Below are 13,565 nucleotides of genomic sequence, written 5' to 3' on the forward strand. Positions count from 1 at the left end.
ATGAGGAAGATGACTTAGTGGTGTGGAAAGGAGATCCCACAGGAGTATTCACAACAAAATCAGCATAGGAGATAGTGAGAAAAAAGGAGAGAAAGATTGCTTAGAAGAAAACTGTGTGGTTTGAAGGTAATATCCCAAGGCACTCATTTACAACATAGATGTGTCTAGTTGATGCTCTACCAACCAAGGATCAGCTCATCAAGACCAGGATTAATATTAATCCTTAATGCATTTTCTGTTGGGTAGGTATGGAAAGTAGAAATCATTTATTTTTTAACTGTCTATTTACATGTGCTATATGAGGGGAGGTTGCATTACTTTGCAATCAAAAGGGAAATATTTCTGATAATGTCATGGAGATTGTAGTGTGGATTAAAAATGAGTTTCATGATGGTGATCCATTAAGAGTTGTGGGGAAGTTAGCTTTCTGTGCCATTGTACAACACATTTGGCAAGAAAGAAACTTCAAGATTTTCAAATCCAAAATCCGAAATAGATCACAGATTATGGAAGCTATAATTTCAGAAGTTAAAGTAAAGTGTTCAATTATGAATTTTATTGCTACATGCAACCCTAGAAACTAGTACTTAGTAGCAAGTTGGGGAATCAAAGTCACTTGGAAAGTAGTGATCCCTAGAGTTTGTTTCTGGTTTCAGCCACCAGAGGATATGGTTGCTTTACATTGTGATGGTGCATCATATGGAGTTATTAGAGATAGGAGGGGGGGGGGTGCCACTTGTTGCTTTTGCTGGTTTGGGAGAAAGTTCAAATGTCTTGTGGCTCGAATTATTTGCAATTCTCAAAGGACTTTTCTTTTGTGTGGAAAATAACATCATGGGAGTGTCTATTTAGTCAGACTCCAAAGTGGCTATAGACATTGTTAATGGTGTGGTTGAAGGACCTTGGAACATCAAAGTCCTTAAAAGTAAGATCCAAATTAATTCGAGGTCTTTTCTAAAGAAGGAGTTCAAGCATGTATGGAGAGAGATGAATAGGCCTGCTGATTTTTTGGTAGCTTTTGCAACCACCCGGGATGAGTTTATTATTCAACCTTAGGACTTCCCAGAAGAGTTGAATAGTTTAGTGAAGGATGATGCTGAGTTTAAGATCTATTATAAAATGTAAATTTATTTTAGTTATTTCAGGTTTTTACCTCTTGTAATGCAGGGTCTGTCCTGCTTGGTTTATAGGGGCCTTTTTTCCTTTCTTCTGGTCAGCCCAAAAAAGGAAATCGAGGTTGCATTACTCTGTATATTTTTCCCCTTTTAATACATACACACTATTTATCAAAAAAAAACAACTCTTTTTTTTTTTTAAATTATATGTAAAAATCATATTAAACAATCATATTACGGAGGGCCTTAACTTCACTTCTCTCCCCTTTATTTTCCTTGCCATTCAAACTGTAGAGATTCAGGCCACACAGGAGGACTGGTTTCAAAAATCCATGAGAAGAACAAGATGTGCCTGGTCAACCAAAGGAATATTTACGATAAATACAATTTCTCAATTAAAAAAAAGAAAAAGCAAAAGAACCTTATCCTACTAACACAAGAAACACCAACGTGTGATACTAATGATATGATACCAATGAGAGAAAACGCTTCTTCAGTACCTTGGCACAAGGGTAATGTAAATATGTAATCTTTTCATGCGTGTTATCTCTGAGCGTTTCCTGCACCAGCGAGCCATGGCTTTTTTCCCTTAAAAAAAAAAATAAAGGGAAGGAATCCCTGAAATTTCCATATTTAAGTTGCTTCCTTACAATTGTTCGCAACCAAGTACCAACCTTCTATAAAATAAGAAAAGAATTAAAAAAAAAAAAAAAAAAAAAAAAAACCAAAACTTACCAACCGATGGGCTGTCTGCATCCTCCACTATTGTGACAGCCCACCTCTTTGACCATCCTCAAACCTATACGCCGGAAATTTGACACATCAAGAAAAACCGGTGACAACACAGCTTTTCATGTTTTCACGGCCACGTCACCGTAAATCATAATAATAGATCCCCATCCTAATACTTGATTAATTAATTAATTAAGATGACGTTTAATTAAAAAAAAAAAAAAAAACCAACATTGCTGTTTCTGTGTCATTATCATTTTAACAGCTTCTTCATCAGCATCACATGATTTTAGTTCTAATTTTTTTTCTGACGATCTTGTCCTCGTATGAATCGTACCTTTTTATCAGTCAACCCCAGGGGTATCTTTGGTAAACAAAAAAAAAATTAAATACTAAATAGACTAGCAGATGATGGAAAGCGTGGGTTGCGGATTCTTCGGTATCAAGTCTTAATATCTGTCCGAACTCCGGCACGAAGAGCTTCGGGTCTTCACCAACCAAGCTGGGTCCCTGTATTCCGGAGTGGCAGGTTTCTGGTAAATTATCTACTTCTCTCTCTGCTTCGATCTCTTTCTCTCTTTATCTCTTGGAAGAAGACATTCATCTCCATCCCCATCTCCATTTTCAATCGTAAAACCTAAGAAATCTTTGATTAAAGTTCACCAAAACAGCAGCAACCCAGATGAATTTTGTAATGATTTCCCCAATTACAATTAAAAAAAGAGTCAGTCACCGGCTAATTGCCCCACCACCCAACTTCTTCCCCAACATCGCTTTCTTTCAGGCTTAGGTTGTCGACACATTAACTTCCCCTTCTTCCCTTCCTCCTTCCAGCCCTCCTTTCTCTCTTGCTTTCACCCCCTGATCAGTGCCTGAAAAAACGCAGAGAAGGGTTGTTACTGTGTAGGTGAAAGATGAAGCTTTCGGTGTTGCAGCAGCAGAACTGCAACACCCGCCGGAATAACAGTTTCAGAGCAAATGGGCCTTTGGAGTCCGCAGTTGAGGGACCTTTCAAATCGCCGGCGGCTCTCTTCTGGTTGGTACTTCATGGGCTTTGCTGCCTTATCAGCCTCGTCATGGGTTTTAGGTTCTCTCGTCTCATCATCTTCCTACTCTTCTCCACCAACAACAGTACCTCCCCCTCCGTCACTAGTCAGCTCTACACCACTGCGCGTCCTCTCCTTACAACTACAACTACCAATGTTGCCGCCGAGGGCCTTACCTCACAGACTCCGCCTTCAACCCTTACGATTCAGAATCCCGACACTTCGTTAAATCGAACGACCGCTATTAGCAGCGGCAGCCGCGTCGTTGTTGGTCGTCATGGGATCCTAATCCGTCCCTGGCCTCACCCGGATCCAGTGGAGGTCATGAAAGCTCATCGCATTATGGAGAGAGTTCAGAGAGAACAGCGAGTTCAGTATGGGATCAAGAACCCAAGACCCTTGATTGTTATCACCCCTACCTATGTCCGCACCTTCCAAACCCTCCATCTCACGGGCCTAATGCACTCACTCATGCTGGCTCCCTATGATCTCATCTGGATCGTCGTTGAAGCTGGAGGAATCACTAATGAGACCACTTCTCTTCTTGCCAAGTCCGGTCGTCGAACCATCCACATCGGCTTTGATCAACGGATGCCGATTGATTGGGAGAATCGCCATCGGATGGAAGCAAGAATGAGACTTCGTGCACTGAGGTGAGATTTTTGTTCTTTTACCGTCTTAATTTGTAAACTTTTGCAATAATTGGAGTTGATTTCGTCGGCGTTTGGGTGAACAGAATCGTCAGTGAGCAGAGATTGGATGGAATTGTGGTGTTTGCCGATGATAGTAATATGCACAGTATGGAGTTGTTTGATGAGATCCAATCTGTGAAATGGATTGGTGCTGTTTCGGTTGGAATTCTTGCTCATTCCGGTAACTCAGATGAGTTTTTGACTCAGAAGCAGGATGATGAGAACTCACCTTTGCCTGTTCAAGGCCCTGCTTGCAACTCATCCGGAAGTCTGGTTGGTTGGCACACATTCAATTCTCTACCTTATGCTGCGAAGAGTGCCGTTTACATTGGTGACAGCGCAACAGTGCTGCCTAGGAAGCTGGAGTGGGCTGGATTTGTTCTGAATTCCAGGTTGGTCTGGAAGGAAGCCGGTGTTAAGCCTGATTGGGTGAAGGATCTAGATACACTGGAAAGGGATGGAAGTGACCTTGAGAGTCCACTGTCTCTTTTGAAGGATGCTTCTGTTGTGGAGCCCCTGGGTTCTTGTGGACGCAAAGTTTTACTTTGGTGGCTTCGAGTTGAAGCTCGTGCAGATAGCAAGTTCCCTCCAGGGTAAGGCTTAGCTTTATTGTCTTTCTTATTATTCCTATCTCTTTTCACAATATTTATTTAGCTATTCATGTTCTCTTTATCTCTTAAATTCATTAGTGTTTTTACTCTCATTTTACGACTTGTTCGATCTTTGTGCTGTTGATTTCCTATTCAGTTGCCACAGATGATTTAACAAAGGAAAACATTTGTCTTCCCTGATCATCTGTGTTTGTGAAAGCCCTGTCTTTAGGTTCATAATTCATACAGAAGGTTAGATTGTCTTATTTTCAATATTCTTGTATATTCTGTGTCCATTTCCTGAAAATTCACCGTGTTCCTTGATTGCCAGTGAACCTGTGTGCTTCAGAAAGAGATGAAATCCCCCCCCCCTTTTGGGCGGGGGGAGTTTACCAGACTCAAAACAGTGGCAATTACCAGAGTCTTTAGACCTATAACTCCTTATAGCAGGAAGACATAGAAATAAATTGTATTTCTCTCATTGAGCTATCAGAAGCCTCATGTAGAGACTTGATCGGTCCTTTTTCCATATATGTTATGGCATCCTACTCTCTCTGTTAATGAGTTCAATTGGATTGGGTAGGTAACTCCTCGAATAGCAGCTATTATGAAAATACTTGTAAGGAAAATTGATATTGCTTTCTTCTTTCGATAACACTGAGCATGTGTTGGAGAACAAAGGAAAGATACATTGGTTACTATTGTGCCTAATTATTAGAAATTTAAAACAATATTGTCATTTCTACTAGTTCAGCAGCCTATGCAGGTGATTGAAAACAATATTGTCATTTCTACTAGTTCAGCAGCCTATGCAGGTGAGAAAAAAATGACTCATTGGATTATCTTATTGTCAACAAACCTATCCTAGTCATAGTTTTTAAGGCGGTAAGGCGACGGAGGCGTTTGAGGGTCTTTCGGAGCGCCTTAGCGATAAGGCGGGCATAAAGCGTCGCCTTATTGACTAAAGCGTTCCTACGTAATTTTTTTATAAAACCAATCTATTTGGCTCAAATCCTAGTTGAATCCTATTACTCATATGCTAAATAAATATTAAAAGTTCATATTCATACCAGTGTAAGAGAAAACAAATTAATAAAGTGAATAAACTAAGTTAATCTTCATCAATCATCAATCATCAATCATCATAACATATTAACATATAATATAAATACATAATTATGAAACAAAATTATAAATATAAAGAAGGAAGACATAAAATATGCAAGTATTTATTATACTTACCTCTATGATGCCAGAATGAATGCCTAAGCCGTAAGGTCATCCACTATATTTCTACTGATGTCAAAGAAGTAATTGAGAACTTAGAATTAAAAAATATTGAAAGTAAAAATCGAGATGCCAAATTAAATGGATGAGAAGTGACTAACCTGGGGATTCTTAATCATTCTAAAAACTTTAATGAAGAAGAAATATAAAATAAACTAAAATGCTAAAAATTTAGTAAACAATGAAAGTCAAATACTTAAAAGTTCAAGGACTCAAAAAACTTTAAAGTTCAAAGACTCAAAATACTTCAAAGTTCAAAGACTCAAAGTTCAATCCAAATCACTAATTAAATTAAAATCTTCTTCTTCTTCTTCTTCTTCTTGGAGCTATGCCATAATCGTCCTCAATGTTTTCATCATCACGAACATCCTCTTCACTCATCTCATCCACTTCTTCATCTAAAGAATCCTCAAGCTCAACCCTCCTACCATGCCGGGCATAGCAAAGAATGGTTTCACTGGCAGATGTTGGAGCCCTCCTTGGTCTATTGTGGCCTTGATATGATGAAGATGCCCTAAGTGCTCTATCAACATCTCTCCAAGTGAGATCATTCTCAGGATGAACTAATTCATCCTCTGATTCACCAATCATCCACTCACTACTCCAATTAAGCTCATCAAACAACAATGGATTGTAGTTTTTGCTTTGTTCTTTTCTTTCTTGGAACGTTGCTTGAAGTCGGCGATTATACTGAATGTAGATAAGATCATTTAACCATTGATGCTCTAACCTATTCCTCTTGGTGTGAATCTGAAAAACATTAATAATATGAGGTTATCTTCAATAAAACCATATTAAGTGAAGTACAGGTACTCAGAACTCAATACTCACAAATTCAAATGTGCTCCAATTACGCTCACAACTAGAAGATGAGCAACAAATACCAAGTATGCACATGCAACTTTTGAAAGGTTAGGAGTAGAACTTCCATGTCGAGACCACCAAGAGACTATAAATATATAATATAAAAAAAATAGGTTAAGTAAAAAATCAACATACAAAGTTATAAACTAATTAGAACTTTAAAAGGAAATATACTTACTAGGATTCAACTTATCCCTTTGTCTAATCACTATGTCCTTTGAAAAACTTCCTTGAGCAGTGGTATACTTGTCAACCTAGAGAATGATCTTATCTTGCAAGGTATCATCAAGCACCAACCTTGCAAGAACATCATTGAAGGCATCACTTGCTTTTTGAGCAAAGTCCAACTCATTATCTGGATTATTTGCTATTGCCTTAAAGAACTTGTTTGGATTGAGGAAAAAAGGCAGCTAAATATATTGGTCCATAATCATAGTCTCACAACGGTGATCAACAATCCTTATGATTTTCTTCCATTTCCTTTCATTGTCTCCAAAATCTTTTTTGATGTTCTTCTTTGGCACTTGCATTGCCATATATATTTCAGGCATAGTAGGCAACTCATCACCATCTACAATCCTCAATAGTTGAAGAAGAGGCTGTGATGCTCTTATACAATCCATCACACTATTCCAGAATGTTGTAGCAAACACAGTTTCAGAAGCTTTCTTCCCTACCTCTGTAGATGCAAGCTTAGAACGGGACCATTCATCGTCAACAAATTATTTTTTCAAAGATTCTTTATGCTTGTATAAGCTCTGGAGTGTTAAATAGGAAGAGGCAAATCTAGTCGCTCCAGCCCTCACTAAGTCTCCCCCTGTTTTTTGCCTCATAGCTTCAAGAAGGCGAGTGTGCTTGTAGATGATGCAGTTAATTTCCTGCCCTTCGATATAACAAACATATAAGAGCTCAATTTGCCTATGTCCTCTATCATAAGGTCTATGCAATGAGCTACACATGGACTCTAAAACAACCTGTTCCTTTTCTCCATTAGTAGTCGACCTGCTGCAATATAGTTGGCAGCATTATCAGAGACTACTTGAATCACATAATCTTCACCAATCTCTTCAACCTTACTATCAAGTAGTTTAAATAACATTTCAGTTGTTTGTGATTGGTTAGATGCATCCACAGACTCCAAAAAAAAAAGTCCCCTTCGGACAGTAAGAAAATTAATTGGGTGCCTTCCTCTCTTGTCTGTCCACCCATCAGACATGAGTGTGCACCCATATTTCCTCTAATATCCTTGATACTTCACCTTTAGCTTATCAATTTTATCCTTTTCAGACTTCAGTAGAGGCCCCCTATGGTTATGATAGGAAGGGGGCTTGAAACCTGATCCATATTGACCGATAGCCTCTACCAATTCCTCAAAATTCCTTAACTTCAATTCATTAAATGGAACACTGCTTTCATAAGCCCACGTTGCAAAGTAAGAACGAAGTTTATCTCTTTCTTCTTCTCCTCCTCTTATACGGTTCTCCTTTGTTGTCTAATATAGACATTTATCCCGCCTATCTGCAGCCACTTCTTCTGGAGTTCTCCTCACATACTTATCCATGGGATCCCTTGTTGTTTGGATTGTGCTTGAATGATAGTTTTATTTCTTCTTGCAGTTGTCCTAGAGCTAGGGATAGGACATGAGACCCCCAAATCGGATATTATATTCTGTTGTGGTCCCGTTACTTCTGTAGGTTCATCGTTAACACCCAAATCATCCAAACAATCAAGGTTCCTCTTCCTCTAGTTCTTCAAGATTGCATCTCTCATCTCTTTAGCAATTGCTTCCATTGTTTTCGCACACTTGGCTACATCTCTATAGCCACCAATAATCTGTTGCTTCAATCGTTTTATTCCTTCCTTGACATCTTTCCCACAAAGGGTATACAATCCAATTTTTGTTTGATATGTCAGGCCAGTACCCGTATTTCCATCCAGGATTGTTTGATTCAGCTCTCCTTTTTGGATCGTTGCTTGGATCAATTGTTGATTGTGCATTAGCAGCAGTACTTGTATTTTCACCCCCACTGCTATCACCAATTGTTTTCATAGATGAGTGGATTCAACTTGTCTCTTTGTTTAACACTGTAATGTAAAAAGGTAATCAGAATAAGAAAAAGGTAATAAAAGGGAATATTACTGCTATAAGGGAATATTAGCCTATTAGGTAATGGTGTAATAAAAGCAAATGCCTCCATTAAAGAGATATGGGAAAATTTGAAAAATAAAAAATACTCCAGGAAAAATAACCCAGTTGTATACTTATGTATCCAGAGATATGAGAAATTGAAAAAAAAAAAATGGAGACATTAACATGATAACATCAGAATCCACTCATCCGGTTGAATATAGAAACTAACTCCATTCAAGTTCCTAGTTTTTAATTTAAAAATTAGAAGACAGATTAGAGAAAAATGGAAGAAAAAATTAGAAAATACTCAACATAGAAAAATAAACAATAATATATCTGAGAATTGCATATAGAATTACAGATAACAGATCAAAGTGTGTGTGTGTGTGTGTATGTGTGTGTGTGTGTGTGTGTGTTAAAGGGAGTAGAAGTTGGCGGCTATTATTAACTATTTCTAGTCTAAATATAACCAATTAGCCACTTCTTGTCTTCTTGAAAAGTGAAAACAATACTTAAGCAAAATTGCAAAAAGCCTGTTAGCTAACTTCGTTGCATCGGAAAGAATAAGCCAGAACTTTGAATACAATTATTATCACTAAAAGTCTAAAGCAAAATTAAAAATAAAGAAGAAGGAAGAAGAAGGGAGAAAACACACAGTAACTCGTAAGACTCACCGTAGGATGAAGAAAAAAAAATTTGTTAAAGACTTGAGAGTCGTACGACTGTAACGACTCTCAAAGTCTCACCGTAGGAAGAAAAAAAAAAAAGCTGTTAAAGACTTGAGAGTTGACTGTAACGACTCTCAAGTCTCACTGTATGGTATATGATGAATATGAAAGAAGGGAGAAGAAAGAAGAGAGAAAAAAAAAGCGCACAAAGAAGATAAGAAAAATCAGAAAATAGAAAAATAAACAATAACATATTACATACCTGGAGAGAGTGGAAGGCACCTTTGCCGGAGATCGCCGAAGGCTGTTGGAGGAGAATAATAGTCGCCGGAGAAGTTGTCGGAGAAGAATCGAAGGAGGAGGGACGAGGGAGCTCACTGTCGGCTTTGGGGTTTTGAGATTTGGAGTGGAGACTCAGAGAGATGCGATTTGGGGTTCTGTCTTTTAAGTTATAAAGTTTTTTATCCAATGCATCACATGTGCATCAAAACTTATACACCTGCCAAATGAGAAAATTTAATTTGGAATCTTCATCAAGCAATTTTAAAATTGTGTTTAAAAAAAAAAAAAAAATCCATAAGGCGATCGCCTTTGTCATAAGTCGTCATAAGGCGATGCCTTTTAGCGCCTTATGCTATAAGGTGACTGCCATAGCCACTTCACGTTGGGCAGAGCACTGCCTTATCATCTTTAGACCACATCAGCGCCAAGGCACTGGTAAGGCGACGCCTTAAAAACTATGATCCTAGTGCCCTTTTGCAGAACATGTGGCAAATAAATAAAGCCCCTAGTACATGAAATGTCTAGATCAGTGACATCATCCTGCCATGTCGTTGGGATAGAAGTCACATTGCCAAGAAATCTAGATGATCCAGCTAGAATCTTTTCCATTTTTTGACTAGAGAAAAAAGTATTGTTGAGTTCTGGTTGGCACTGAGAGGGGGGGATGAATTAGTGTACCAAATTCTCTTCCTTTTTCTGATTGTCCACTTAATATGGCAATCAATCCGACACTGAAGCAATCACATACATATTCATATGCACATACAACCTCTTTACATAGGCACTTCCAGATGTGTACACCTATCAATCCTTGTCTGAGGTACCCGAAAAAGTCTGAAGATGTCCTGGGGATGTCCCCTAAGATGCCTCAGGTTCACTAGCACTATTCCCTTCACCTTCTCTAGCATAGTTGTCACGGCGACAAGGTGAACCAAGGCGGGGGAGGGTTGTCTAAGCGCTTAGGCGAGAAGGCGCACGCCTTGAGGCGAACAAGGCGAACAAGGCGACCAATTGTTATTTTTTATTTTTTCTATTTTCTAACATTATTTAGTAAGTTATATATAACTTGTATCATAAAAAATCAAGATTAAGCAACGTCAAGTCATTAAAAATCAACATTTAGCCATATTAAATCATAAAAAATTAACATTAAGTCATATTAAGTTACAAAAAATCAATATTTAGAGAAATGCTCTGGTTCTATAACAAGTTTGACTGGTCAAATGATATTATTTTTACATGAGACTTTTTGTATTAGTTATAATATAAAAACAGCTTTCCAACAAGTCTAAGATTACTTAAATCTAAGTTGTAATGACAAAGTTATGCTTCGGCCAAACTTATTTTTAAGTGCGCAAATGCTGTTAAAATCGCCTAAATGAAAATAATTTTATGGATATCAAAACAAAAAATTATTTTGCCGGACTTTTGGTTTTAGCAATGTTTTAACATGATAGAATTTATAAAATTTTCATAATTGAGAAAAACTCCAGCGTTTAAAAGTTGAAAATCGCCCCTATAACCAAAATCCAGTTTTTCTTCTTGGACTGGGGGGTTGACTTTTTATCCTTTTGGAATTTGATTTTTAAACTATTTTTATTGGATTCAAATAGGGGGTATTTGTTTATTTATGAATAATATCTTAAGTAAAAAGCATTTACTTAAATGATATTTTGCATAAATAAGTGCCAAAACACAAGGCGGTATGCAGTGCAATAAGGCGAATGTCCGCCTAGGCCCTAGGCAAACCGCTTGGACGCCTAGGCGACGCCTTGACAACTATGTTCTCTAGCAACCTTCAGCTCTCAAGTGCACACTGTTACTTTGGGAATCACTCAACCAACCTTTTCCTTCATTCTTCTTCTAAAGCATAAAGGGGACAACAAACCATATTCTTTTCTTCACTCTATCTTCCTTATTTTCCTTTCTTTCTTTCTTCCTCTTCCTTTTCTCACTTGTAGAAGCTCTTAATAGCTTTAACAATGGCACAAAAGCACCCTTACATGCTCAACATACTACTCAAATAACATGGAATATATGAGTGAGGCTTCAATGCATGACCCCATTTTCCCTCTTCTTTTCTTTTTGGTTTTTTTTTTTTTTCCTTGCAAAGAATCTTAAGTTTTTGATAATGTTCTACCTAATTTCTTCAGTCTTCTGTGGAGCTTGATGGAAGGCTAGAATGGTGGTGGAGTTGATTCAAATGCAATCCCTTTGCTCCCCTCCTCCCTCTCTTGGATTTTTTGTTTCTAGGGCTTGGCATCCATTTTCTTTCTTCCTTCCTATCTTCTTCAACTCATTAACTTCATTTCCAAGGGGGGAGACCTTCGATAGAGATTCTTGAGCAAGCTAGGCGTTAATTAGAGCAATTTTACCCTCAAAAGTGGAGATTGAATTATTTGATGCAACACATGAGCTCCCATCCTCTCCAGTGAGCAAAGGGACCACACAATCCTTTCTTTCTTCCCTTTTGCTTTTTCTATCAATATAACAGCACAAAACCACTTTGCAAGACCTCCATAATGGATCTTAAAAAGCCTTCCCTTGAAGTTAATAGACCATTTAATGGACACAAAAGGAGGGGAAGAGCTTCTTCTCAAATTTCCACACTTTTCACTCTGATCTCTATTCTTACTTGCTACGGGTGGATAGAGCTTGAAAAACGAAGCTAATCCAACTTGAAGCACCCAAACGGAATTGTGGTTAGGGTCTTGGGGAGTTATAAAAATTTGAATTTCCTCTTCTAAGAATGCTTAAAATTGATTCTTTGGGCGGACCACGGTGCACCGTGAAGCACCGTAGCATGGGCCTCACTGTGGCCGTAGGATCTTCATGCAAAAAGGAGGATCTAATAACGACTCTTGATTTGAATTTTGAACCTTTAAACTTTTGGAAATCACAACTTAAGCCCCTCCGCCTTTTGGAGATTCTTCCGAGGCCCTCCTGATTTTGGGAAAATCACAATCAGCCCCTCGGACCTTATATTTTATTGCAAGAACTCCCCGAACAGATTTGGATGAAATCTGGGGTTCCCAATAGGGATCAAACCGGACTTTTGGATATTACGGAGATGCCCCTCAACTCTTCATATATAATGATTGATCCTTGTGGAGAAACACAACTCACTGAGAGCTTCCAAAATTGGACTTTTGAGATTTTTTCGTATCAATTGCACGGAAACGGCTGTATCTTCCTCATAAGATCTTGGATTTTGAAGAAACGAGTTGCATTGCGTTCACAACTTGGAGCACTACAATCATCCAGAATAACCCAACTTCAAACTCCATTTAAGTTGACCAAATGTCCCTTGAATTTTGTACTGGTCATATCTTCTTTGTCCATCGAATTGAAGCGAATCTGGATGCATTGGACAGAGTACAACGTACTCTACAACTTTTCAGAAGGAACTAACTACCAAAAAAATTATCTTGAATGACCAAAATGCCTCTGAACATAGATAGGTCAAAATAACCAGAACCTTGCTTGGAAATCCAAAACAGACACCAATGTCGCTCCCACTGCACTCAACCAACCTTTGACACACTACTCATCACTGCCACATCATCAAAGTGACCAACCATGTTAGCACTTCGGGCCACCTTATCACTAACAACACATGGCCAAGGTTGCCATCAAGGACAACCAATATACAATAGTACCCCCATGTGATATAAGATTTAAGTATTAAGTAACTCAGTCTCATAATTTGAGATTTTGCTAAGATTTCATGAAATATGAAATGAAATGGCATGTGATACATAGAAATGTCAATGTTTTGGTCGAAATATTGGCATATTGCTGAAATTTTAGTCTGATATTTCATTGCGTCAATATTTCGGTCAAAATGTTACTATGCTTTTACATTGCAAGAATAATTTCTAAAGAAATGGGTTAAAAATCATTCGTTTTGTCAATTTTGACAGAAATGAGGGGAAAACCTCATTTTTGTGTGTGTGTGTGTGTGTGTGTGTGTTTGTTTGGCCAAACACTGTAGTACAATGTTGGAATGAGTACTTGGGCAGTAGAGGAACACATTAGAAGCTACAGTTTACTATGTTGTTGGAATATTTGTTGTGTTGTTGAATGCACTGAACCGTGTATGATGTATGGTTTTTATAAAATGATTAATAATTCTATTCTTTTTTTTGGGGGGGGGGG

At 38.1% G+C, this 13,565-nt stretch overlaps 1 protein-coding gene across 2 annotated transcripts in view; it reads left to right on the forward strand.

Annotated features, from left to right (window-relative positions):
• The first annotated feature begins 2,258 nt into the window (after positions 1–2,258).
• LOC122078286 (probable beta-1,4-xylosyltransferase IRX14H) overlaps positions 2,259–13,565 on the forward strand; it is a 16,368-nt gene continuing 5,061 nt past the window's right edge. Inside the window, exons 1-2 of one of the 2 annotated variants that reach the window (XM_042644225.1) lie at positions 2,259–3,546; positions 3,630–4,178. In XM_042644225.1, the coding sequence (XP_042500159.1) occupies positions 2,762–3,546; positions 3,630–4,178 (1,334 nt within the window). In that variant the 5' untranslated portion in view covers positions 2,259–2,761. The remainder of the gene's footprint in view (positions 3,547–3,629; positions 4,179–13,565) is intronic. The other variant, XM_042644216.1, reaches the window with a different exon arrangement.

Source organism: Macadamia integrifolia, chromosome 1 (assembly GCF_013358625.1).
Source record: "Macadamia integrifolia cultivar HAES 741 chromosome 1, SCU_Mint_v3, whole genome shotgun sequence".
Classification (NCBI taxonomy): Eukaryota; Viridiplantae; Streptophyta; class Magnoliopsida; order Proteales; family Proteaceae; genus Macadamia; species Macadamia integrifolia.